This window comes from Lagopus muta, chromosome 1 (genome assembly GCF_023343835.1).
Source record: "Lagopus muta isolate bLagMut1 chromosome 1, bLagMut1 primary, whole genome shotgun sequence".
NCBI lineage: Eukaryota > Metazoa > Chordata > Aves > Galliformes > Phasianidae > Lagopus > Lagopus muta.
In genome coordinates, this window is record NC_064433.1 from 164,248,417 (window position 1) to 164,274,781 (window position 26,365).

Here is a 26,365-nt window from a genome sequence, read left to right on the forward strand (position 1 = left end):
CTATCCTCTTCATAATAGTATTCAAGCACTACCAAGAACAGGAAAAAAAGAATGGAAAATCCAAATGGTATTTCCCTACCTGCAGAAGTTTGTCATAACGTTCTGCGGACATGAGAAAACGTCCATCTTCAAGTTGCATTTCCCTGTTCTCCAGCAAATTGTTTAACACAGGTAAGACATTGCGCTCAGCCTTCTCCAAACCTTCCAACACAAGGATTCGTCCTTCTGTAGCTGCACGAACTGCACACTTTTCAAAAGTAACAAGCAATATTGGGAGAGAAATAAACATCAAATATCTCATAAAATCCCACTGAAAAAGAATCCACAGATGATTTCCAAAACAGCATTTATTTCAATAATAGTCAGTATGATTGGAACGGGTTGGCCAAGGAGGTTGTGGATGCCCAATCCCTGGAGGCATTCAAGGCCAGGCTGGATGTGGCTCTGGGCAGCCTGGTCTACTGGTTGGCAACCCAACCACACAGCAGGGGGTTGGAACTAGGTGATCATTGTGGTCCTTTTCAACCCAGGCCACTCTACGATATCATTCTACAAAGAGTGACAACTGATTGTATTAACATGTTCGTAAGTTGGACTTTTATAACTGTTACAGGGACTGAAAAAGAGATAGTAATATAAATAATAACAAAAGGTACTGAAAAAGAAATATCAATATCAATAATAACAAAAGGTATTCTAGTCTCTTGTATCAACAGAATAAAGTGTAAAATCTTGTTAACATTTCAGTGTATACCCAGTACATGATAATAATCAGCATGTTTTCTTTTTGATGTTGCATAACACTTTTCAGGTATGACAATTATGGCATCGCTATTTATACAGAATACACAGTTTAGAAGTGGTTGTACATGTTTACAACCATATTAAAATATTTAGAAACCAAAGGTCAGATATTGCTTGGGATCGTTCTGGTTATGCACCAGTGTAATTCCATTACCAGTACAGTGTTTTAGTCCGACCTGAAGAGAACAACAATCTGGTAAAACCAGGTGTGGGAGATAAAAACAAAACAATGCTATCAATAATCAGATTTTATCTATGTGATAAAATTAGAAATGTTTGTAATTATATTCCCAGACTGAACACCGTCTTCTATAAAAACAGAATAAAAGCACAGACTTTCACTTGTGAACACTTTGGAGCATTTGGGGTGGGACTTTATTTCTTTTCTATATTTCTCCTCGTTACTTATTTGTGAATTCTTACTGTTTATATGAGCCTAATGTCTATCCAAAACATAAAACTAAGCTCTGCGTTGGTAATTTTGTGCAGCTTCTTCTCAGTCAATGCTGTGGGCTCAGGGAAATTAGCTAAATTCACTTCATAACTATTATTCACAATTACTGCCCAATGAAAGACAAACTGAAATTTAATGCTTTCTTGTCTATTTCCAGATTGAAAAAGCTTAACCAGATAGTAACAGGGAATGTGTAGATGTACCCAATATCAAGAAGCACCAAAGAGTTTTGCTTTCCATTCCGATTGCATTTTAACAATTTTAGACACAAGCACAGTGGCAAAGGGAGTATGATTGAAATCTATTCCCAGCATGTCTCCTATGAACTCCTACAGACAAACATTTCATATGACACTAGATGGAAATCTCTGATGAATACAACAGATGTCAAAGACTGAGACAAAGAGAAAGAAGGAGGAAATGAGAAGGAATAATGAAAAAATATGAAGATAGAAAAGAATAAAATAAGAATTTCACATGGAAAAAAATATTCAAAAAAGAAAAAAAAGGTATGAAGGACAGCTGGATAAATCTAAGCTAGAGACAAAGAACAGTTCAGTGCAACCAAACTGATGCATGGTACAAAGCATACGACAGAATCAGAGATCCATCTGATAACACTAAAGATAACACTAAATGGCACCCTAACTAATTTAGCTGCTTCTTATGCACACCATAGAAGTATACTTCTATACTGCTATCCTATAGTGAAGTAGAAGCATAAACAACAACTATGGGAAAATAAGCCATGATGTAAGATTTTAACATCTTTATTAAAATAGCAATAACTACTTTACCTAAGCTCACAAATCTCAGTACACATCCGTGTATTAATTTCCCTTCCCTGACATTTTTAGGATCTAATCTCAAGATCAATATCTGAGGAACCCATAATAATCCCATTAACCAAGTCCTAAGACTATTTCCCTTGCACTGAATCACTAATTCCTTCCAAAAGCAATCAGCAAGTGAATTATAGGCTAATTCAAAATATTATGCTTTAACAAGCAATAAAAAATTTCACTCTCTCCATTCCAGAAAATCTGTAAGAAAGGCAAATTTTGTACTAACATTGTTCTCTAGGAAGGTCACTGGTCAAATAAAAAATCTGCTTCAACCTGTTTAAATAGAAAATCTGAGTCTCCAGCAACCAGTCCAATACCTGGCATGAACAAAATGCTATATTCTCCAAATGCACTTTGGAGATACAGCCAGAATACATTTCAACAAACATTTTATTTGCCAGGTTAGTTGGATTCTGCATATTATATGTCTATGAAGACTTTATAACCATATTTTACTAGCCAGAGGAAAATACACATCTTGTTCATATGTCAAAATATTGTCAGTATCCATAGAATCTTGTTGACTCATGTTGAGACATGCACACTATGAATGAAGGCTTGCTGAATTAACAGTCTTCCAGTATTACAAATATCACAACGTAACTGAGGCTGGCAGGGCGCTCTGGGTCCCTCTGCTCCAGCCCCTGCCTCAGCAGAGACACCCAGAGCAGGGTGCCCATGGCCACGTCCCAGGGCAGCTCTGGGAGATCCCCAAGGAGGAGATGCCACAGTTCTGGGCAGGCTGTGTCAGTGCTCCGCCACTGCACGGCACAGAAGGGCTCCTGGTGTTCAGAGGGAACCTCCTGTGCTCCAGTTTGTGCCTGTAGCTTCTGACCTGGCACTGGTACCAATAAGCCTCTCTTCTGGACTTGCACAATCTGGTATAGGTTTAGGCTATCCAGAAGTATACTGTGAACTTCAAAAAGATGTTCTCTACTGGCAGTACAATCTTGAGAAGTGCCTATTAAAGCACGCAGATCAATTCAGAAGATCACAATTTAAAAAGAAAGCAATTTTTCTGAGCTAGAAAACTGTTCAAAATTTTTATCCCAGGTTGTGTTGCTCAGTACAATATATCAAAATGGATGCTACATATTATAAGAAGTATGTATAGGTAGCCAAAGATGATCAGCTTCAGGAATGTCTGAGTGCTCAACTATGTTTTTTTCAGTTCTTAAGCAAAGAATCCCCATAACAACAATAATAACATCATCATCTGGGTTCTAATTTACTCTGATTGGCTTGGTTTTTTTTTTTCTTTAAACAAACTGTGTTCCTTGGATATTTTTAAAGCATTTACAATAATACAGTAAACTATTCTCCAAAATACAATGAAATATACATACAATTCACCTCACTCTAAGGCTTGCGAGTAGTACTAACATCAGACAGCATAATGTCTGCTCTTAAACAGCTGTGTATCCCTGGCTGAACTGTGATATTTATGCAACCTGTTTGGTAACGAGTAATAAATTTCTGCAATAAGCTTTGCACACTGCGAGGTATCTTCTGAATCATTATTTCAGTCATATCTGTGACGGGTTGTTTTGGAAACTAAAATGCGTAACAAATAAGAGAAAGGCAAGCAAGTTTGCAATCTGTCACTGAAAATCGTTTTTTAAAAGATGTTTCCAAGAAACTCATCTTCATAATTCTATAATGAAAACCCCAAAATAGCTGTGCTGTCTCACTCTCTCACCAGCCTCGTTTGTTTAAAGTGTTTAATATAAAATATAATTTGACAGAGGGTGTTATATTATGCAACCTTGATGGTAAACCTGAGATTAAAGGTATTAATTCTTGTTAAAAGGCAGAGAGGGATTTGTTAAATGTTTATCTTCAGGTTTACTTTAACTGTAGCTAGGGACTATTTTGCTCATCAAATGCAGAACCAAGCTCATTGCCTCCCACCTGTGCCCCCACAGATCTGAAAGAATGGTTACCTGGATACCTGCTCCAGGGAATACACAAACTTAAAACAGGCTGAGTTTCTTCCCCAAGAGCAGAAACCCTTAACACAGTATTACTCCCACTGCAATAGACTTAGGCAACAAATATGTAGTGTGGATTGCTTACTCTGCTTTCATAATTCACCTACAAAAATATATTTCTTTCTTCAAAGGCATAAACACCTTATTAAGTACACAACACTTAAAAGGTATTCACAGTCTTTTGCACAACAGGGCCCCTGCACTTGAGCAGAGCAAAGCACAACAACTGCAGGAACAATAAAACCCCACTCATGAAAAAAGTCACATAAATAAACTTACACAGCAACAGAAAGAGGGGACAGAAAATAGCTTGACATAATGCACATGCCTAAGTGCAAACACCAGAGGAAGGACATTTTTATAAAGCTAAGCAAAGTAGTTTGCAAGAGCATGAGAATTTGAACAGTATTGTCTGAAACGCCACCACTGGAATCTAATTTGGTTTTCTCAGCAGAATGAATAAAATAAAACCAAAACATTCTGATCACTCTGAAATTTTGCGATTTTGAGCTACATTACAAACCATAAATAGCCTTATTTTTTTCAACTTGTGCATCACTGTGAATATCATGTACAGGCTATGTTTCCAAACAGTAAAAAATGCTCAAAAAAATTGCTGAACATTAATTATTAATTAAACTGTCTCTTTTTCAGGAGATACCTGGAGACTTTTTTTCTGTTTGCGTGCATTTGTCATGAAGATGAGCACCCTTCACCCTTGCTCTGAGAACTGGATTCCATTCATGACATCTCAAAGACAGCAACAAAAATTACAACATGAAAAAAATAATAGAGCAAGCAGCACAGTGAAGAAGAAAACTAATGAAGTCAGGCTTCCCTGCATCTGCAAACTACATTTCAGATGTCTCTTCCAGAGTAGTAACTTCTTCCCTCCACCCGCTCAATATCCCACACAAACTCATGCACCAGAGTCTTTCCTGCATCTCAAAAACTTTCCAGCAATGACATGTGCAGGCATCTCTTATGCTAAAAAGATCTTCAGAAATCATCTGGTAAAGATAAAACAAAACTTTGGCTGTTTTTGAGTTACCACAATTGTGTGTGCCTGCAAGAGGACAACAGAACTTAAAAACATAAACTCATGCTGCAGCGACTGGGGGGGGGGGGGGACACATTGTCTGGTAGCCCAACCAGACATCAAATGTCACAAAGCTCAGATGAAATTGCTAATTTCTGTATGACTTTCCATGGGTCAAGTAGAATCAATTTTTCCAAATGTAAATCATTTAAACTAACCAGCAGGTAATGGAAGAGGATTGGTCAGCAGGTCAAGGGAGGTGACTGTCCCCCTCTACTCTGCTCTTGTGAGGACCCATCTGGAGTACTGCATTCAGGACTGGAGCTCCCAGCACAAGAAAGACATGGAGCTCTTGGGAGCAGGTCCAGAGGAGGGCTAAGAGGATGATCAGAGGGCTGGAGCACCTTTCCTATGAAGACAGGCTAAGGGGTTTGGCTTGTTCAGCTTGGAGCAGAGAAGGCTCATCATGGCCTTCCAGTATTTAAAGGAGATTATAAACAGGAGGGAAAGCAGCTTTTTACACAGGTAGACAGTGATGGGACACGGGGAAAATGTTCTAAAATAAAAGGGAAATTCAGATTAGATGTCAGGGGAAAGTTATTCACTCAGAGGGGGGTGAGGTGTTGGCACACCTGCTCAGAGGAGCTGTGGGTGCTCCATCCCTGGCAGCAACGAAGGCCAGGTTGGATGGGGCCCTGGGCAGCCTGAGCTGCTAGGTGGCAGTCCTGCAGGGGGCTGGAACTTGGTGGGCTTTAAGGTCTCTTCCAACCCAAATCATTCTATGATTCTGTAATCACGTAAAAATAAAGGGCAGAGATGCAGAATGGAGTATGCAGTGAGGTTTTCCTCCTCACTTTACTAGGGAAGAAGGAGGATATTGACCAAAACTTGCAATTTTCTCAGGTTATACTTTTAAGAAGATGTAACTCAAATAATCAGACCATCACATTTTCTGTAATACTTGTATGGAAATAGAAAGAAATTACCTAAAAATTTAGAGGGAGTCTAAAGATAGATGTACAGACACACTGAGATCAATGAAGCACATAAGGCTGTCACCAACTGGGATAATCTACTTTACTAGAATTTAAAAATATCTGCCAGTCAGGCAGCATGTCTGAATAGCTACCAAACAATAACATTTAATATATTTGTTCAATTTTTACAATGCTCAAGTCCTTTCCTATTGATTTCCCTTGAGAGATCAGCAGAGGAAAGCAGCTGTGGAATACTGGAGTGAATGATTAGTTAATGAATCAAAGTGATACCATATTACCTCTCAAATAAAAATAGTCAAATATTTTGTAGTAATTTGAAGGGCTAATAAAAATAATGTTCAAACAATTTCAAAGCAGCAATGCCAAACTTATTAAAAAACTTAGTATTATCTTTCAGTATTTGTAAGATGTTGCTCATTCTTTTCAGGAACATTCAATGAAAAATAAATGCTTTCAAATGCACAATGCCATTTAAAGATGAGGTTTAAAACTACTATTCATCAGTTAAATACTACTATTCATTTGAGAGTGTCTATTCTATTTTTTTATAACTATTTTTGTAGATAAACTATATTTTTGAACTTTACAAGTTAGGCCACAACAAAATAAGTTACATCACTTTCAAGCTTTATGTCAGGTTTTATTAAAAGCAATAAATTAGTAATTATTTTGGTTAATTAATTTTTTTTAAAGCATGAGAGAAAGCAAATGTTTAAACCCTTTTATTCCTCTGTAATGGAGGGGAGTATACCTTCATACTTCAGCCCACCTCCCTTGCTGAGACAATCACGTTTTCTGGATGGGTTTCATAGCTAATTTTCTCCATCAATGCTAGAAAATTAAACGGCAGATTGCATTTGTTTTGGGTAATACTGTAAGCAAAAGGAGACACAATTCACAGTATATGATGGCACTGTCAGATGGGATATTCAGTAACCAAAAAGACTTCAGATGTCTGAAACAGTGTTCATAGAACGCCTTTGGTTGGGAGGGAACTTAAGGATCATCTAGTTGCAATCCCCCTGCCACGGGCAGGGTTGCCACCCACTGGATCAGGTGAAATCAGTTTAATTTTAATCTATAAGGAATTGTAAATTTGCAGTTGTAGTACTCCTCTCATTACATCACAGCCACTCATTTCATATGTCTTCTACGTCAAACCAGGATACCAGACTCTTAACAAGCTCAGTTAAACAATGACAACTTTAGGAACATAAAGCAGTGTTGCAAAGGATTAAAATACAAAGAGTTAAGAGAGATTATACAGAGGTCTTTATCATGCTTTTTTTTTTTTTTCTTAATAGACAAGAAATACTGTGTTGATGTCAGTGAAGATTAACTTCAACCAAATACTACTGCTTTCTACCTATTTCCACATAGCATTCTTCTTTCTGTGCAATGTTAGGCAGAACCAGAAAATTAATAGTTCACTTTTGTACTTCTGGACTGCATACCTCTGCTTTCTACAGACTTTCTTATCTAGCTGCCTATACCAAATAGACAGATACTGCAGTGTGGAACAGTCATTAGAATACATCACACTGTTTTGATGATGCCTTTATTGTGGCTAACTTACTAGTTCATCAAAAACTCACTGTGACCCCCAACATAGTAATAATAAATCACAGAACTACACAGTTTGCATTCACTGTATACTTTTTTTAACAGCTGAATTATTCTTGCTCACCTATTTGCTAGTTTATAACAAGTTTTTGTGGTATATATGTACTTATTTATATATGTATACACATACACAGGCTTAAATATGAGCATTTTATTCAATTAATCTCACATCTTCACTTTAAAAAAAAAACAACTTCCTAATCTCTTTTGAATAAAAGAAAATAAATGTAATTCTATGTAGTGCTATGCTGCTCGGGGGTTTTGTGTCACATCTGTTTTACAGACAGGACAGTTTAAGCTGTCATTTCATCACTCTTCAAGTTCAACTGGTTACTACACGAAGTCATTCAAACCAGAGCAGGTCATTTTTTTTGTTACCTTGACAAACAATTTGAAATTTTATCACTGCATAATCTGTATATTCTTAACTGCATCATCAAAGATATTCTGTTAAAACAAGCATGCTCACATGGAGCATTGAAACTGTTGGAGAGTGGCCGGAGGAGGGCCACAAAGATGATTAGAGGGATGGAGTACCTCCCCTGAGAAGACAAGCTGAGAGAGCTGGGCTTGTTCAGGTTGGAGAAAAGATCTCATTGCAGCCTTCCAGTACCTAAGGGGAGCCTATAAACAGGAGAGGAGCCAACTCTTTACAAGGGTAGATAACAGCAGGACAAGGGGAAATGGTTTTAAGTTGAAGGAGGGAGGTTACAGGCTGGATATCAGGGGGAAGTTCTTTACTGATTATTTATGATTGGTGAGGTGCTGGAACGGGCTGCCCAGAGAGGTTGCGAATGCCCCATTTCTAGATGGGGCCCTGGGCAGCCTGGCCTAGTATTAAATGTGGGGGTTGGCAGCCCTGCCTGTGGCGGGGGGGTTGAAACTTGATGATCTTCGAGGTCCCTTCCAACCCAAGCCATTCTATGTTTCTATGATTCACACAATTCAAAGATACACTTTTTGCATACACAGCAATAGCTATGATTTACATACTCATCCACCCACAGCTTAATTAGCAAACGTTCAAAAGTTATCTTATATTTGTAGTTTCTCAGCATACACCCATATAATATTGTTCTATTTATTCCATCTTCAGTTTGATTATGCTTAAGGGGAAAGATTGCTCGCATAATCAGGAGTTCAGTGTTTGGGAAGAGTGTTTCAATTTAATACTAAACCTGGAAGATGCAGTGGTAACAAAACCAGGTGCTCTAGGCAATGTAGGAGTGATACACTTCTTAAGCAGAAATTAGCTTAGCTGTTCTCCCAGTTGCACACACTACAAAATTTTAATGTAGGATTTCCTTAGATGTAACAATTAAAAAGCATAGGAGGCTGTAGAAATAAAAATTTAGATCAGAGGCATGCACATGATTTAAAGAAAAATTGCATCAGAAATGGCAAAAAGGGTCAAAAATATTACATCTAACTACATAATTTTTGAAAACAGGATTTTGAAAACATTTTGAAACTGAAATAAGAATGTCAATTTTGGTTCAATTAAGTGGCTCAGGTACAAAGATTTAAAGAAACAGAAAGATGCTGCAAGATTGGCTCTTCAATCAATAACAGCTGAATTTTCCATTTAAATATCTATGTAATAAGAAGTAAATCTAACTAGCCACTTGATGCATAACTTAATTAATCCATGCAATAAGTTACAGAACAAGATCCAAGAGGTTACTTAATTGTTTCAGTAATTTCAGTGATGACACTTCTGAAACTTCTGTCAATTAACAGCTGAAAACCTAAGTTAATTGCTCAAGGTAAAGTCAAGAAGACAAGTTCCTGCTGCCAGTACTTGAATGAAAACAAATAATTCACCATAGTGCCTTTGTTTTACACAATTGTAACTGGGAATTTATTTGATAATTCAAGGTTTGCCTTCATATTAATGGTTCCTAGTCATTCATTTTGTTTTCCCCATTCCTGATTTTAAAATGTTTCAATTTTTTTCCTCATCAGATCTCTCTTCTTACTTTATAACTCTACGTCTTCTTCCATGTGATTCACTCTAGCATTAAGAAATGAGAATTGGTTAAGACACATGCTGACCTTTCAATGACATGACAACGCAGAACTTCACTCAGTGCCTACCAGTTACTTTTTCCCGGGTCTATATAAAATAACTATCTGCCATCATACTCAGCAACTTCTTGTTAAAATAAATCAGATGCTTTGAAGTATCTGAGATATTGAGATATCCACTTACAGTATTTATTTTGTCATTATTAAATGTAGAGCTATAAGCAGCTATAATACATTAACAATCACTCAGAGACAATTTTGCAAACCTGACAACAGATTACGTGAAATTTATTTCTGCCATCAAGATGCCAGTTGCCATCACAGTATACTATCATTCAAGGTGTTAGATAACTACATTATTATACTGTGACTTGCAAAGAGCCTCCTAGACAACTGACAGGTAAGTTTTATTTGACCCACAGAATTCACCCATTGGATGTTCTGGAAAAGAAGACTTCTGAGCTTTGCTGTCTTCTATATAGTGTCATGAACAGCAAGCATAAGGTTCCACAGAAAAGGAAATAGTGTATAAATCCGAAAAGTATAGCTTATATCTTCAGTTTCTCATATAAGTTCATCTTTTCCTTAGCTCACCTATGGCAATGGAAGCCATGGTGTCAAGCTCTACCAGAAATATTTTCTTACGGCTACCTACTGTTGCCTTCTCTGTCTTGAAACAGTTCATAGACTGAGGTTTAAAGAAGACTAGAATCTAGCTTTTGCAATGTTTTGCACTGAAAACATTAGAATTATTGAGCAACCTAATTGAAACTTCTGCGTAACCTGTATAACTTCATTCTTTCTATTACCAAATATAACCAGATCTCAGATGGTTCTAAATGTAGCTATCTATCATCCTTTAAGTGTCTATAATTAAAATACAGGGCAAGAAAACTTTGGGTAGAACATCACTATCTAACAGGTTCATCTTTCATGTTTTCAGTACACATCTAAATAGCAGTTATTTGTTTTATCATCTTTCCCACAAAACTTAAGCATATGTAGTCAACTTGAGTACGATTCACTTGAATATCTTGCTAAAGGAAAACCCGGGTCTGAAATACTGCTATGTTGGACTCTGGTTAAAGCCTTTCAACTGAAAATTTCCAACAGATGGAAGAAGATAGGTAATCTTAGACCTTTACTTTAGAAAGGTAATCTTCACAGAATACTCTTACTGAAGCAAGATCACTCAAAATAGCTTGTGCAAAGTGAAACAAGCTGCTTCGTATTTATACTGGGATCACAGTCTTCACACAATTACAATTAACAGATTATTCTCACATCTTGCTGAGATTCATACAGCCCCTAATACTTGGGTTTTATAAATGTTAATTAACTAATGCTTCTACACTGAGAGAATTTCTCTTTACTCTGCAGTAAGCGCAAGGATAAGACTGTCTATAACAACAGTTAGCAATGGAGCTCACGAGTTAATAAGTGAGCTCTATAGTCTGCACAAATGCTTCCATCCCCTGGCAAGCAAGAAGTCATTTACAGCCCTAATCCACATAGGATTTATCCTTTAAATTATCTCATCTTGTACAACTCTCATATTTATGGATAACCAGTAAATAATTTCAAATCTGAGAATCTATCACCATTATTTACCATGATTTCAAGAAAATTTATTTTGAAGGTTGGTAGTGCTGAAAAAGAGATTAATTGTACATTTTCTTTTCTTTTTTTAAAAATAGTAAATTATTTCTTTAATGTAGAGAATAAAACATTTAGGCTTTCTTTCCTCTCCTGTTCCCTTTCTACTTTCCACCCACAAATTACTCATAGGATGGTGCTATCATTAACCTCTATCATACTAACAACTGAAAACTGCTTTAGATAAAACATTTAAATTCATACTACATCAGAGAAACTGACCCACTCTATTTATTTAGGCATCTAACTTGTATATAAATCAAAACAGACATTCTAAACAAAGTGTATATTTTACCTGTAGACATGTCCTTGATATCTTGCAAATAAATTTTTCCTAATCTAAGTCACTCTACAGTTTTACTTAATGTGTTGGGAAATACTGATGACAGGAGTGTTTAGATCATTATTTTAATTCTGATCAGAAGTGATCTTCTGAACCAAATCTCCCAGTTGTCTCCATTTACTGTGCTTGGGTTTAAATACACAGAGCAGTACTAACATAAATGAACTCGACTCTTTTTCAGTGACATTAGATCAAAGGACTCATTTCGAAAATACATCTAACGTGCTACAGTGCTTAGGCAAGAGCAATATCTAGAGAAGTGCTTGTGAAACTACAGTCTACCTGCACTGAATGAATTTCACTTCTCATCATTATACTAAACATAATAAATTGTCTCCCTAATAGAGTCCAAATAAAAGGGTAAAACCCTATGGTACTTGTAATAGAGGGAGCAATCTTGGATTTGGGAAAAGACAACATTTTCAGTAATAACAAAATCAGGAGTGTTTTACGAAATCTTCTAACCATCAGAAACATACCAGTCACTCTGTATGCCACATACTGAGTTTTCATCATTTAAACCATGATTGTCTTCAAAGCAGCTGTAAACAGGAATGAGGTGGTGTGTGACTGTAACTTGCCTGATCAAGATAAAAAGCACTGCCATCTCGGATCTCTCGTCGCTGTTTGAGGTCTGTCTCAGTGGTGTCCCTTGATAGAGCAATATATTCAACCTCTCTCTTTGTCAGTTCCTGTGGACAACAAACTGAGGTTATTACAAAAATAAAACCACAACTCCAGTAAGTGAACTTTTAACAATAAGTCCAATGGTATAATTGTACAAAAGAGCTCCAGACAAAGCACAGTGATCTGAAATAACTTTCAGATCTAATATATCTTATTTTTAAAACGTTTACAGTGTGTTCTGCCTCAAACAAAATGGTTTGAATTTCTGCTCAATAAAGCATAAATCAATAAATAAAAAAAAATAAAAATCCCCGAATCTATTCTAAAAACATAATAACCAGCAATATAGATGTTCAACTCAGTATCCATAAAGTCTTCTTTATGGCTAATTTTCTGGTTTTGGACACCAAGAAACAATCAACATCCACAAATCATGGATAGAAATCCAACTTTTCCATAAATTATTTGAAAGCTTCAATTCTGTCACTGCTCAGTAACACAGTGTGACACAGCTGTGATTATTACCTGCACATACTTTGCGAATATACTGATGAACTATATTTTTCTCACCACCTCTGCCCTTAATAACACAAGTTGCAGTTTACTTCTGTAAAATTATATACTACTTCAAAAAGAAAAATCTTTAGGTATGTTTTTTTTTAATTAAAAAAAAAAAAAATCAGGAGTTCTACTTAGAAATTTCCATCTTAAAGCAAAAAAAGAAAACCAAAACAAAAAATAAATGTACTTATACCTGATGCTACTTCTTTATCTGAGATATTACGCATTCTGCTAGGAAGCAGATTGATGCTGACCTACCCCTAGCCCTTATCACTCATGGAAAGTTATGAGATCTCTCTTCAGAGACATGAGATGTTTGGCAAAATAAAAAATTAATAAATGAAACAAAGTTATTTAAAAAAAACAACAACAACAACATAACATGAGATGTACTTCCTCTACATCTTTTCTGTATCTAGCTAGCTTAAAAAGCCACTTGTTTCTCTATGATGCATGTAGGTATAATCTTGTTTTAGTATGACTAATAGGAAAAAGAACAAAAGGAAGAATACAGGAGAGTTTTCTTTAATAATTAGCCTTGTGTAGTAGTAACAGCAGACAGAAGTTCTCCAGGCGACACTGTTTCAATAAAGGGACCCCAGCAGGTAGCACCACACATGCAAAGATCAATCCTCACACAATTGTTCTATACAGCATTGAAACAATAAGCAGCAATCTTTCTAATAACGCTCAGGTGTATACACACTGTGGTGTAAACAAGGATACAGCCTATGTCCCATGCCTTGCTATCAGGTGTCTCCTCTTTTTAGGTTATACCAAACTCTCCTCATCTCTTCTAAGGAATGCACTGAGCTATCAAGTAGCATATCTGGTCTATTAGAGCATGAAATCTTTTTTCTCCTTTCCAAAATTCAAAATCATATAGCTTTCCTCTGAGAGCTTTACCTCTGAGAGCCAGTCTTTGAATTCCCTTCTTTTGATTTGAAAAGAAATGGCTGATCTTCATGACAATTGTTATACACCTCCATTCGCGATCCTTCTGCACAACCAGATCTTGGGTAGAATTCATGGCAGACAAAACCCTACGCACATTTTCTTTTGGAGCAGCCACCCATCCCCCATCCTGATCATTTAAAAACACAAATGCCTTTAATGTAAAATCTTGCACACAGTGCTGCCACGGTTCATGCAGATGGATGTAGGCAAGTTCTTCCCACATTCTAAGTGTGGATCACACGCACATCTCCACTTTCTGATCACTCATGATAACTGTTCCCAAACGTTATTTAGAACACTTCTTTCCCAAATCCTTTACTTCATATCTTTTTCTATAAAAAGAAGCAAAAACGATTTGTTGTCTGTAACAGTAGGCAGATATCTTAATCTTCCAACATACATAATGCCTAGAACAAACTGTTTCTCCATTTGTGATAGCATATGGTAACGCAGTCTTCCAACTTTCTTTTTCCCTGGAGTTTAGGCAGAAGAACGTATTAAAATGCCTGCACTCTTTATTCATCTAAAACAAACTGAAGTCTGGAAAGAACCTTTATGGAAAAACTTATTTACCTCCTCAAGTTGCTTGCTGTGAAATTTCACAGTAATACTTTCCTCAGTTTGGCTAGTAGAGGAATATCTAACTGATGGCTAACTAATGTCTCTTTCTCCAAGAACTTAAATCAACATACATACCAGATACTGCATGGCAATAGACCGTCGCAAGGGCCCAGGAGGTCCAATAAGAAAGACATCCTGGCCGAGAAGGTCCTTCTGCATTATCCATCTTAAATGCTGTACTACAGACTGGGCCAAAGAATCTGTCACTTTGAAAGAAAAATAAAGACAAGAACACAATAAGTCTGAAAAGTGTTAGAGATAGCTGGTCATCCATGCATTTTTTTGTTCTTTTCTCAAAAACTAAAACAAAGACATAAAGATGTGTTATCCTAAAGCCAGATAACAGAATTCTCTGCATTCTACACAATTTCTCTTAGGCTACTTACTTTATACAGTAGTTTATATCTTACCCACTGCCTTTCCCTCTTTGAAAATTGCTCTTTTAAAACAAGTAAAACAAAATAAAAACAGAAAAAAAGTTGATAATCTTAATTTCACACTGAGCTCATTAATGAAAAGACTTCTCAGCATCAGTTTGATATGGGAAAGAGAAGTTAATTATCATTTGTAAAAGACTCATCCAGTCTACATCCCAATTCTTCTGTAAATCATGAACTTTAAATAAATAAACACTCTGCTTGTATCGCCATAAGTAGATTCATTTTCAGAATATATCTTATTTGGTACTTTCTTAAAAGCCAACTACAGTCCTGCTTATGTTTTCATACAGTAGCACACACCAACTATCACAGAAAAGCAAGACTCATAGTAACACTACATGACTTATCAATACCATGTAGCTTCCAAAATCATAATGAAAACCAAATCAAAGCAGATCCACATATCCCTGTAAAGAATGCCATTGATTGTATTTAATATTTACCACATTCATTCAACTGCTGGCAGTACTGGAGAGCATCGTGTGCTCTGAGAGGGGGGCACCGTTCCTGCTGCCATACGTCACCCACACCCCATACCTTCATGTAGCCCTCAGCACAGCACAGCCCTTCCTCAGAAATGGGCAAAAAGCATTAAATAGCACATGAGGAGAGCAAGAGCACAAGCAAGTCAGGAGGGAGGTTTATTTATGCATGTGTGTATATGGTTCCTTTCAGAATAATGTGACAAGACCAATGAGAGGGTTTGAAGCAAGGGCCTCGAGGGAGGTGCCTGCAATGCTGGAGATGCATCCAAAGTGTAGTAAGAAAGGAGTGTAAAAAGACAAAATCCTCACATTATTAGTTGTTTATTTACCTTTATTTTTTTTAGCATGTTTACTGGACTCAATTAGAAACCAAAATTTTAAGAAACAAGTTCTGTTTCTACTTTAGCTTTCCTGAGGCTGAAATAAGGAGAGTTCACGGAAAGCAAGCAGTAATATCCCTCAATTCTCAGGGCTTCCAATTTGCCTTTGCATCTTTGTGTGTCAGAAAGACAATTCCTTTTTGTAAAACAATAGAAACAGCAGAAAATGATCCTGCGAGATTCTAGTAAGATGGTATAAGGGTGACTAAGGAAAACTTAATTACAATTTTAAGTGAAGACTTAGATCTATCACTAAAGAAAACAATCAGAAATCTCCCATTTCCAGTGAAATCTGCTATAACCTCACCACCAATATGAGCAAGAGTAACATGCACACATAAATAATCATAGAATGGCCTGGGTTGAAAACTCCCCAGGGTTCGACCCCCCAGGCTGCCCACAGCCACATCCAGCCTGGCCTTGAATGCCTCCAGGGATGGGGCATCCACAACCTCCTCAGGCAGCCTGTTCCGGTGTTTCACCACCCTGCTTGTGAAAAGCTTCCTCCTAAAGCAAGCAGCCTGCAGCACCCAGTATTCCCAGGAGGTCTCTCATCCAAGTATCCATGTACTAACCAGGCCCAACCCTGCTTAGTTACTGAGATCAGATGAGCTTGGGCATTCCCAGAGTGGTGTGGTCGTGAATTAAACAAGTAACCTTTGTGTTAGGATCATCAGATTAACTGTAAACAAACATCTCAGGGTTTGGTTCTGTTTTTAAACAGCTGTCATTAATGTTCCTGGGATTACTGCATATACTGCTCTCTCAAGTGTTGGTGTGGTAAGATTATATGAATGAAGGCATACATTCCTCTTTACTGCAATACTGTTTTTATTCAAAAGCAATGCACATCACACATACCACACACCACAGGCAAATGCAAATTGGTCCTTCACAGAGAACGTATTCATTTCTATGAGACTTTCAAGAGAAAACAAAATTCACATTAGATATAATTCTCATGAAATAAGGGCTAATGAAGCAACACCAGACCCTAGCTGTCCAAATTCTGCTGCTTTAAAAGTATGCTAATTTGAAAAGCATCACACAGTGTTTTATGAAAGGTACCACTAAAATTCCAAGATACAGACAAAGATACAGACACATTCATTATAACTTCCACTTGTTGTATGAATGCACTGCGTGCATCATTAGTGCATTTCTTTAGCAACTGCTACCAAAAAAAAAAATAATAATAAAATAAAATAAAATAAAGGAAAAAAGGTACATTCCCTAAATTGGAGAAATAACCTTGCAAATCTTGCTGGAACACTGAATTCTTTTCACATCAAAAGTCACACATTTGAAGCATCGACACAGCATGACTGCAGGCGCCTCTGGTGTATTTCACTTAACATGTGTAGCTATCTTTTTTATTTTTAGGATGGCCTCAAGAAAAAAAAAACGAAACCTCAGGTCAGACTTAAAAGCAGCACCATAAATAGAAACAGGATTTTAGAATGTTCAGCAGCATCTGTAAGACAAACTGTCATTTAAATGGGAACATGAGCATTTGAAATCTAACAGTCTTTGGAACATGACCACCTCCCCCTCCCATGCAAACCTTAAGGCATTTCAGGATGCTTATGTTCCTCTAATTTCCTAACTTTGCTTTTGGAGAAAGGGTCACAAAAAAGACACTGCTTCATACTGATTTAAAGTTACTAGAAAGTGGTTTCATTGCTTCATCATTCAAATAACTCTTCCCACATACGGGTTACAGCTGGAGCAATTATAATGCATTTTTAAGTCACAGTCACCACACTGACCATCTGCAAACTCACTCAAAGGAAGCCCGTTATAAATAATGCTGAGAATTCAAAGAAAGAGTTCCCTTAGGTGAACTGTCATGACAACAGCTTCCACTTTTCAGTTCCTTCTATTTTAACGTGTAATACTTGTACATCTCTCCATATAGTAACCCTACTTCAGTTTCCTTCTAAAAATCAGAAAAATATGAAATTTTCTATGCATATGAAGTCTACATTGAACAAACTGCTCCCACAGCACATTATACTTTTCAAAAGAAACTTCAGATGCAGTATATTATATTGTATATTATTTCTATATATTAAGACTACTTTTACTGTGGTATCTGCGCAGCAAACTTCTTGTGTCTACCAAAACTTGAAAAAAAAATTCTCACTATTCAAGTATTATATATTGACTTGACTCCAAGAGGCACATAATCATTTTCTGTGACATTTAGAAGACAAGGCAAATTAGCTGCAAAAGCATCAGCACGTATAATGCAGCAGTTTTTATTAATTATCCCATGAGTCAGATAACACCTAATGCAAACTGGGTTTACACAAGCTGTTCAGTGGCACTCTGCTGATTTGCCCTAGTTGAGTAGCTGGCCCAATATTCTTAATCTGCAGGGTGGTGCATTGGAAGCCTCCGCCGTGTATTCTCAAAGACACCATCTGGCACATGTAGAAGAGTAGCCAGTGCTACAGTTTGCTGTTCCTGTTTATTGATGACAGCCAGAGAAAGAAATTGCCTTAGACCTCTTTTGAATATGTTGCAAGTGGGAAAACACCTAGCAGAATCTTTGCAAACGTTTTGTAAAGTGAGCAATTAAAGCAGAATGGAGAAATCCTCCAAAGAAGAAAACATTGTAGACCGATTCTGAAGCAAATGCAGCAGCCACTGCTGTTTGATCCACAAATCAGCTTTTGATAAAACCAAGATGGAAATGGATATGTTAGCCTCTGAAATTTTCCAGTTCACTCATACTTGAATTCGTGGCATATGCTACACTCATGAAGAAGTAACATTCAGTGGATAGCAGACTTGCTGTTGGCAAGTTGTAGCCCATCTACAGAAGAAATCCCATAAATGACAGATGCCTCTTCCCACTGTTCAGATGCAAACAGACAAATAAACCAATTCCCAAGAATATCTAATCCAGATGTGGTATAAAATATATCACAGTCTCTGTATAATTCTGGTTTGGTCAATCAAACAAAAACCAGCAGGCACTTAAAATCATAGAGTTAGGTTGCAAAGACCTCTAAGGTCATCTAGTCCAACTGCCAACCCACCACTTCCATGCCCACTACACCACTTACCACTTAGAGGATACCACTGTGTGTCATTCAAACAAAATGAAAAAGACTACTGCATACTCACACCTTTGTTACAGCACTTGTTTAGAGTTTGAAAACGACTCCTTTTTTTCCAGGTGAGGCAAAAATCTGTGAGGGAAAAATGATCTCCCTTTTTTATAGTTACCAAGGGCTCCTTCAGCTTTACATACAATTTGCTGCACAGCCAGTGTAGGGGTGGCAACTCTATAACAGGAAGGAGGGCACAAAGAGAGAGGCCTCTGTCTATAGACACAAACATATCTTTAAAAAATGTTCAAAACAACTGAGCTCACCAGGACACATTTCACAGCTTTTGTGTGTTAGGGGGAAGGCAGGGCATCTGAACTGAAGAGGAAGGCCCTTACATGCAGCCTGCTTTCAGCTGCTTTCATTTAGCATTTTACAAGGAAAAAACTGTTGCTCTTCCAATTTTACACTGATGCACAGAACCCAAAGAGTTTTCAAAGACTCACAATGTGGTTGCATCACAGTCAGTTTTCATTGGAACACTATTTTTCCTCATAAACTTTTCATGGAAACAGCCTTCATTCCAACAATTTTTGTTCTTGCAGTGGTAGGGCAACAATTAGTGAATCTTTGCAGGGGCTTAAAAAGGGGGAAGTTACCTCCTTGGATTAGACTGTAAATCTATTTATCATTAATTCCTCCAAGCCAACTGCTTCACAGGAAGGGATAAGATGTACACAGATAGATCACTGACTCCATTTGAATATAAATGAGAACATAAAGGAATCAGGTCAAATCAAACAGCTTTTTGGAAGGAACACTGAATGGGACTCAAGAGACTAAGATTCTCTTGTTAACCTACAAATATGGAGTAAATGAAACTGTTATTAGCTGGATGTGTAACTCATAAGAAAATATATAGCCAGAGCAGTCAGATCAGCGTCCGACTGGTGGGCCACATTGTTCCTGCTTTTGAGCACAAGAGCTCCATCCAGTACAAACACATTCATGAGATTCAAGAAATGACCAAGAAGAATGATCAAAAATCTAGAAGACATGGAAAAAGATACTGGAATTCGGACTAGAGAAAAAACGAATTACAGAATCATAAAATCACAGAATCACCAAGGTTGGAAAAGACCTTTAAGATCATCCAGTCCAACCATCCACCTACCACCAATATTTCCTACTAAAACATGTCCCTCAGTACAACATCTAAACATTTCTTGAACACCTCCAGAGGCAGTGACTCCACCACCACCCTGGCCAGTTTGCTCCAGCACCTGACCAGTCTCTCAGAGGAAAAGTATTTCCTAACATCCAACCACCATTTCCCAACACCCAACCATCCAAATGCATTTGCACCTTCACACAGCAGCACCTACATGGTATGACCACTGAACATCACATTTCCTGCCTTAATGAGGATTCTCTGTCATTATACAAAGCCTACATCAGGAAATTTTTGGTCAAGATTAATAAACACGAAGTAACACAAAAAGCCACACAAAGTTTCTCCAAAGAATAATTACAGATAAGATCACACTTTTCAGGCATGGTGGGATTTTAAAAATGTAGGTTTTGTTTTTGCTGATAAAAGAAGAAGCAGTGCAAAACTAAGTGCCTGCCTTCTAGAACGTGTCAGACAGAAACCCCATTAACAAAATTCCCTTGCGTATGACTCATTTTTACTTGTCACTTAGAAAAATTTAAAACTATTCAGATTTTATGTACCTTTAATTATCATCTTCCAAGAAGATTTGCCAACAACAGCAAAACAGTATTTTATATTAGCACACAAAATGGAGTGCTACATAGCGAGGTTGCAACGTACCTAGCAAAAAGCCAAAAAGCCAAACATCAAGTCAGAAGGTAAGCAGCAGCACATATCCTGTGTGTTTCAGCAAAATGTAATGACATTCAAAGAAAGACTTAAAATTTGATCAGTTTAATGTAGTAATAGAAAGAATGAAGTTACCTGGTATTAATTAAAGATAAAATGACAAAGCCAAGATTTTGTAGGTACTTAATACGCTTACATTCTTTATTGCATCACAATTTTTCCTCAAGGTTCCTAAGGCTATTTTTAAGCCTAGAATAATAATGTAGAGTTTAGAATAAGTTGTAACTTCCTTAAAACTTTCTGTACATTACAGATATGCACTTCCAACGTTACTGCATTTTACCATGGTTATTATCTGGCAGAATAACAAGAGCATTCTATCCTACACAGATGGTAAGCTAGAAAACTGCATTATTTGCAGTGCTAGTAAATGAACTGTCACTGCTTTAATTCCCTCCTCTTAGCTCTTACTCCACTGCAAACATCACGATGGCGAAGTGACTCCAGACCTTTTCAAAACCCAGTGAACTGGGTGATCAAACTATTTCTAGTCTTAGCTTAAAGGAAATGTGGTGAGAAACTCGAACAATTCAAATGCAGTATCAGTCCCTATAGCAAAATTTTGAAAGATACGACATCTAAGCTTACAGATCAGTGTAAGCATGCAACTACATTCATATATTTTACACCAAACATCTACAGCACAGTCTTTCATACCGCAAAACAAAAACTCTCTTAGGGACAAATACACTCAGTAAGTGATGCCCGTACTCTACAAATGCCTCACAACAAAGATATAATTGATGTGGAGCCAATATAATCAACTTAATTTCAATAAGGGAATATAACCTTGTTCTCCGTGGTGATATAACCACAGAACTTAAAAACCATGGCATAAAAATTTCCTACATTAGGACTATATGAAAAAATATGTATTCAAGTATTAGAGAGAGATTTCCTGCTATAAGCACATGAATATTCTACCTTATTTAATTGTAATTAATTTACTATTTAGATTCACAAGCAAAATCATGTACCTTAAATAACCCGTCTGTTCAATAAATGAATACTAATGAACAGCAGTATCTCAAGCATGCCAGTTATGATCATTCAAAAAGAGAAGCAACTAATAAGATATAATAATATGTAATTATTAGCAATGTCATAATTGCTAGTAAATTTTACTTTCGGTTGTAGAATCAGATTCTAGCTAAGATCCCACAGCTCTGTACAGTTCCACTGTACTACCTGCTTTCACTAGTTTTCAGCTTCTTCTTCCTTTAAAATCATTAACTAAAACAACATTCTTCTTTGATTTTATCAAGCATTTTCATACTCTCTCACCTCTCATCAGTCCAAAGACCTGAAAGACATTCTGTTGTTGCAACAGAGTTAACATAAATGTTGCTGAAAAGTGCTTATGTACCAAAACTTGTAATAATGTCTGCCACAGTTAGGAGAAGTGGAAGGTATGGAGGCATTGTTAAAATTAATGCTTTTGGTACAGCACAGAAAACAAGAAAATAAATCCATCTACAAGAAACTTCAATAAGTGAAACTGATCGCATTAGTCATGGATACAGATAACTAATGCATCTCATGATCAAATGAGAAAGCATAGGAAAAAGTGAAACACAAAAATCCATCCTCTAAGAAGCTACGTAAAGAAATAACACAGAGCAGCATTTCTCAACTGCCTGGCCGCGTTCCCAGAGAGCTCACAAGGTGTGGGAAGCGCTGTTACACTCAGAAACGGGAATCCTTTCTCAACGGGCAACCCCATAACAGCAAGGATTGGCACGTGGTATAGGATAGCTTTGGTAACTTCCATCACCTTGAAGAAAGGTGTCACAGTGTCACGCTTAATGGGGCACAGGAACCAAGCAGTCCATAATCCAGCTGCCGAGCATCAGCCTGGCATACCAACCTGCTGGCAGACCTCAAAACTAATCACTGGCCGAAAGCAGATAAAATCTCCCTTTCTCTGTTCCTGCTACATTTCTTGAAGGACAAGCAGATCAATACATGTTAATTTTTTATGCATCTGACGTTTATATTAAATGCAAAGGAGTTGCAGAAATGTTTTATATCACAGAAGAAAGGTTGCATTTCAAAAAAGAGGAGGGTTAGGAAACTTAGCTAAATATGGCAACTGTAACAGAGGTCTACTATCCCACAGTTACTAAAAATAAGGAAGGCCTGACAAACCCAAATACTATTACCTAAGAATGCTACAATATAAACCTTCACACAGCAGTTTCTGCCTTTTCCAATACTGTATGCCTGTAACACACTTAGTGAGCATCTCTCACAGCAGTTATCTGCCATTCTGCCAGCTATACAGTGGCAAGTCTACTCTTGGTATTATCGACACCACCTCTGTAAACTAAAAAGAACCACAGAAACGTAGAAAGATGAAGGTTGGAAAAGAACTCCAAGATCACCTAGTCCAACCATCGGATTGTGACCACCATTCCCACTAAACCATGTCCCTCAGTGCTGTATCTACATGCTTCTTGAAAACTTCCAGGGATGGTGACTTCATCACCTTCCTGAGCAGCCAATCTTCAGCACTCTCTGGGCCTGGGCCTCCAGACAGTTTTCTACCCAGGTAAGAGTACAGTTGTCCAAGCCATGAGCTGCCAGCTTCTCCAGGGGAATAGTATGGGAGACAGAGTCAAAGGCTTTACTGAAGTCTATGTAGACAATCATAGAAGATCAGGTTGGCTAAGCAGGATCTGCCTTTCATGAACTCATGCTGGCTGGGCCTCATTTCCTGGCTGCACATGCCATGTGATTGCACTCAAGACGATCTGCTCCATGACTGTCCCCAATACCGAGATCGGGGTGACAGGTCTGTAGTTCCTCCAATTCTCTTTCTGATCCCTCCAGTCTCAAAATAACCTCTCATCCCACCCAAATAAATCTGCAGTTTTCTTGGTGTCTTCTTCAAAAATGTCATGGAAAGCAAATTCACTGGAAGTGAATGGCTACACTCATATTCCAGCTGTAGGACCTTGCAAGTCTAGGGAGGACAGTGACTGGGAGTTCTCAATGCATGGCCATGTCTAAGCATAGCCTAAGGACTACATACCCTTTTAGAACAGCATGTGTGTTTGGTTTTAATCTGAAATTTTGTCTGTGTGGAAAAATCAGGTGGTTTTTGTTGTTGTTTTCTTTGTTTGTTTGTTTGTTTTTAAGTTTTGGATATCCAGTAGCCTTTAAGGCTATGTGGAAGCACTGAACAAGTAGCAAGTGACCATTCTAGATCCACAGGAAAGAACTGGCCTGAACTGCCCTAGGAAATGCCACAACAAAACTGTGATTTCCTTGCTGATCCAAAAGGAAAAGTTGGGAAGCACGTAGCCTCAATAAAAAGGAGGAAATGCAGGAAATATGGGTGGCTACAAATGTGTGGCATTTTTAATAAGGTACCAAAACGTAATGTGAACTAATTGCATATATACATATGCACACTGTTAATCTGCAGAGTTGCCAGTGACTTTGCTAAGTATTTGATAGTACTTTTAATCATTGTGCAATTGATTTCTCATTAACTTGATGAATTTTGAAAGTCTGCTTACAACAATAATATGATGACCTAGAAAATAGTAAATAGCACGGTAGAAAAACCTCACACATTCGCCATATAGTAGAAAACTTCTAGGACATACTGCAACTGAATGATAAACAGGTACAGCTCTATGGTCAAACAATTTGAGCTTCATGAAAAGTAATTAATGAAGCAGTCAAAATATGTAAACATACATGAATCCCTGTACCTTCCCATATATTATAGGGACAAGATACAGTCAAAGTTAGGACATTCCAGTATAATCTGCTGAACCTGAGGTATCTTAAAGAACTCAGTAAAGAGAGCCTTCCCCAGCGTACATTATTTTTCAAACCACATTTCTTAAATAATTTCAGTAAAATCAGTAGAGCGACTAGAGGAAGTAAAGTTTTTAGAACAAAACCTCAATGTCAATTCACAAGGAAAGCAGATTCTTACTGTAGTTCTGTGGAACAAGTTCTGGGTTCTTCGGTGTTTTGAGTTTAAAAGACACATCTCCAATAGTGACAGTATCACCTGAAAAAAAGAGAAAAGAGTCTTTTAGTTCCTGCATACTTTTGCTGTGTAGAATATGTTCATATTAAGTTTACACCACAGGCCTGCAGTGGTAATTGAGAGCTATTAGTTTACCAGCCAGGCTCTGATGCTTTTCAATAGGTGAGGTATCAGCTAAATTTATATCCAATAAATATTCCTCATCTTCTTCCTTCCACAGCTAACTTTGTTGGGAGCTATGGAAGTCAAGCTCACTATAGAACCCTGTTCCAGATACATTGCTTGTTTCTTCAAATGAAATCCTTAGCTTGTTTGTCTGCAGAAACAGCAGTAAGAAATACTTGTAGGAAGACCATGGCAGGAAGGGCCACATCACTCCCATTTATAGGGATACTGACTTCCTCATTTTCAGGTAGCCTGAAATGGAGTCTCTTGGAGGTACAAAACTTTATACTCATGCCAATGCTCTCTACCTGCACTCCCCAGCTTGCAGCTGAAGAATTTGCTACCTTTTCAAGGTTAGAGAAGTCTTGCACATTTCTTGCTCTGGATTTCAGTAAAACTAAAGCACCTGCCATGTAATTTACTAGTTAATTCCTAGGACTTGTCTTGTCTGTCCTTCTGCACTGGCAGGCTTGAGTTAAATTGCAGGGCATGCCCTGTGTACTTTCTCACTGAAATCAGAACTGAAATCTAGCTTGAGCCAGGAAATGGGTAAGCCAAAACCTGTGAGGCCAAGAGAACAAGCTGCAGACTGCTAACAAACTCAAAGGGGAATTTTTCCTGTGACCATGCTAACAGAAATTCAGAAGTATAAAGACCACAAAGCTAAGTAAAATGTTGTTTTTGCCATTATAGTTGCTGAAGATCACTAACGGTGTGTAGATGGAGAGGATTGCAATGACTGCCCCATGGTGCAGCACTCTGATTACACCACCTTTCCATGAACTGGGGCCAACCATTTTAGAACCATTTATGCTTGTGTTTGTTTGAGAAATGAGACACAGAAAAGACGCAGCTCATGAACGAGATCTAACTCCAAAAACTGTTTTATTGGTTTGCCCGACAGCAACCAGGGGGATGCGTAAGGAATAAATGAGTTCAGAAGGTTGATGTTGGAATTGGAAAGGGGAATGCTGAAGAGGAAGTTTGTCCAAACTGACAAAGGCAATCACACAGAATCACAGAATCACCCGGGTTGGAAGGGACCTCAAGGATCATGTAGTTCCAACCCCCCTGCCTAGCAGGGCCACCAAACATACACATTCAGATCAGGTTGCCCAGGACCCCGTCCAACCTGGCCTTGAACACGTCCAAGGACGGGGCATCCACAACCTCCCTGGGCAGCCCGTTCCAGGGCCTAACCACTCTCCTTGTAAAGAACTTCCCCCTAACATCCAACCTAAATCTTCCCTCCTTCAACTTAAAACCATTTCCCCTAGTCCTGCTGTTGTCAGCCCTTTTGAAGAGTTTACTCCCCTCCTGGGTGTAGGTTCCCTTCAGGTATTGATAGGCTGCAATGAGGTCACCCCGCAGCCTTCT

At 37.8% G+C, this 26,365-nt stretch overlaps 1 protein-coding gene across 1 annotated transcript in view; it reads right to left on the reverse strand.

Annotated features, from left to right (window-relative positions):
• Positions 1–26,365, reverse strand: part of VWA8 (von Willebrand factor A domain containing 8) — a 182,792-nt gene that overhangs the window by 147,168 nt on the left and 9,259 nt on the right. Inside the window, exons 2-5 of the mRNA XM_048932672.1 lie at positions 24,767–24,844; positions 14,623–14,753; positions 12,363–12,473; positions 80–247 (exon numbers count right to left, since the gene is read on the reverse strand). Of these exons, the coding sequence (XP_048788629.1) occupies positions 80–247; positions 12,363–12,473; positions 14,623–14,753; positions 24,767–24,844 (488 nt within the window). The remainder of the gene's footprint in view (positions 1–79; positions 248–12,362; positions 12,474–14,622; positions 14,754–24,766; positions 24,845–26,365) is intronic.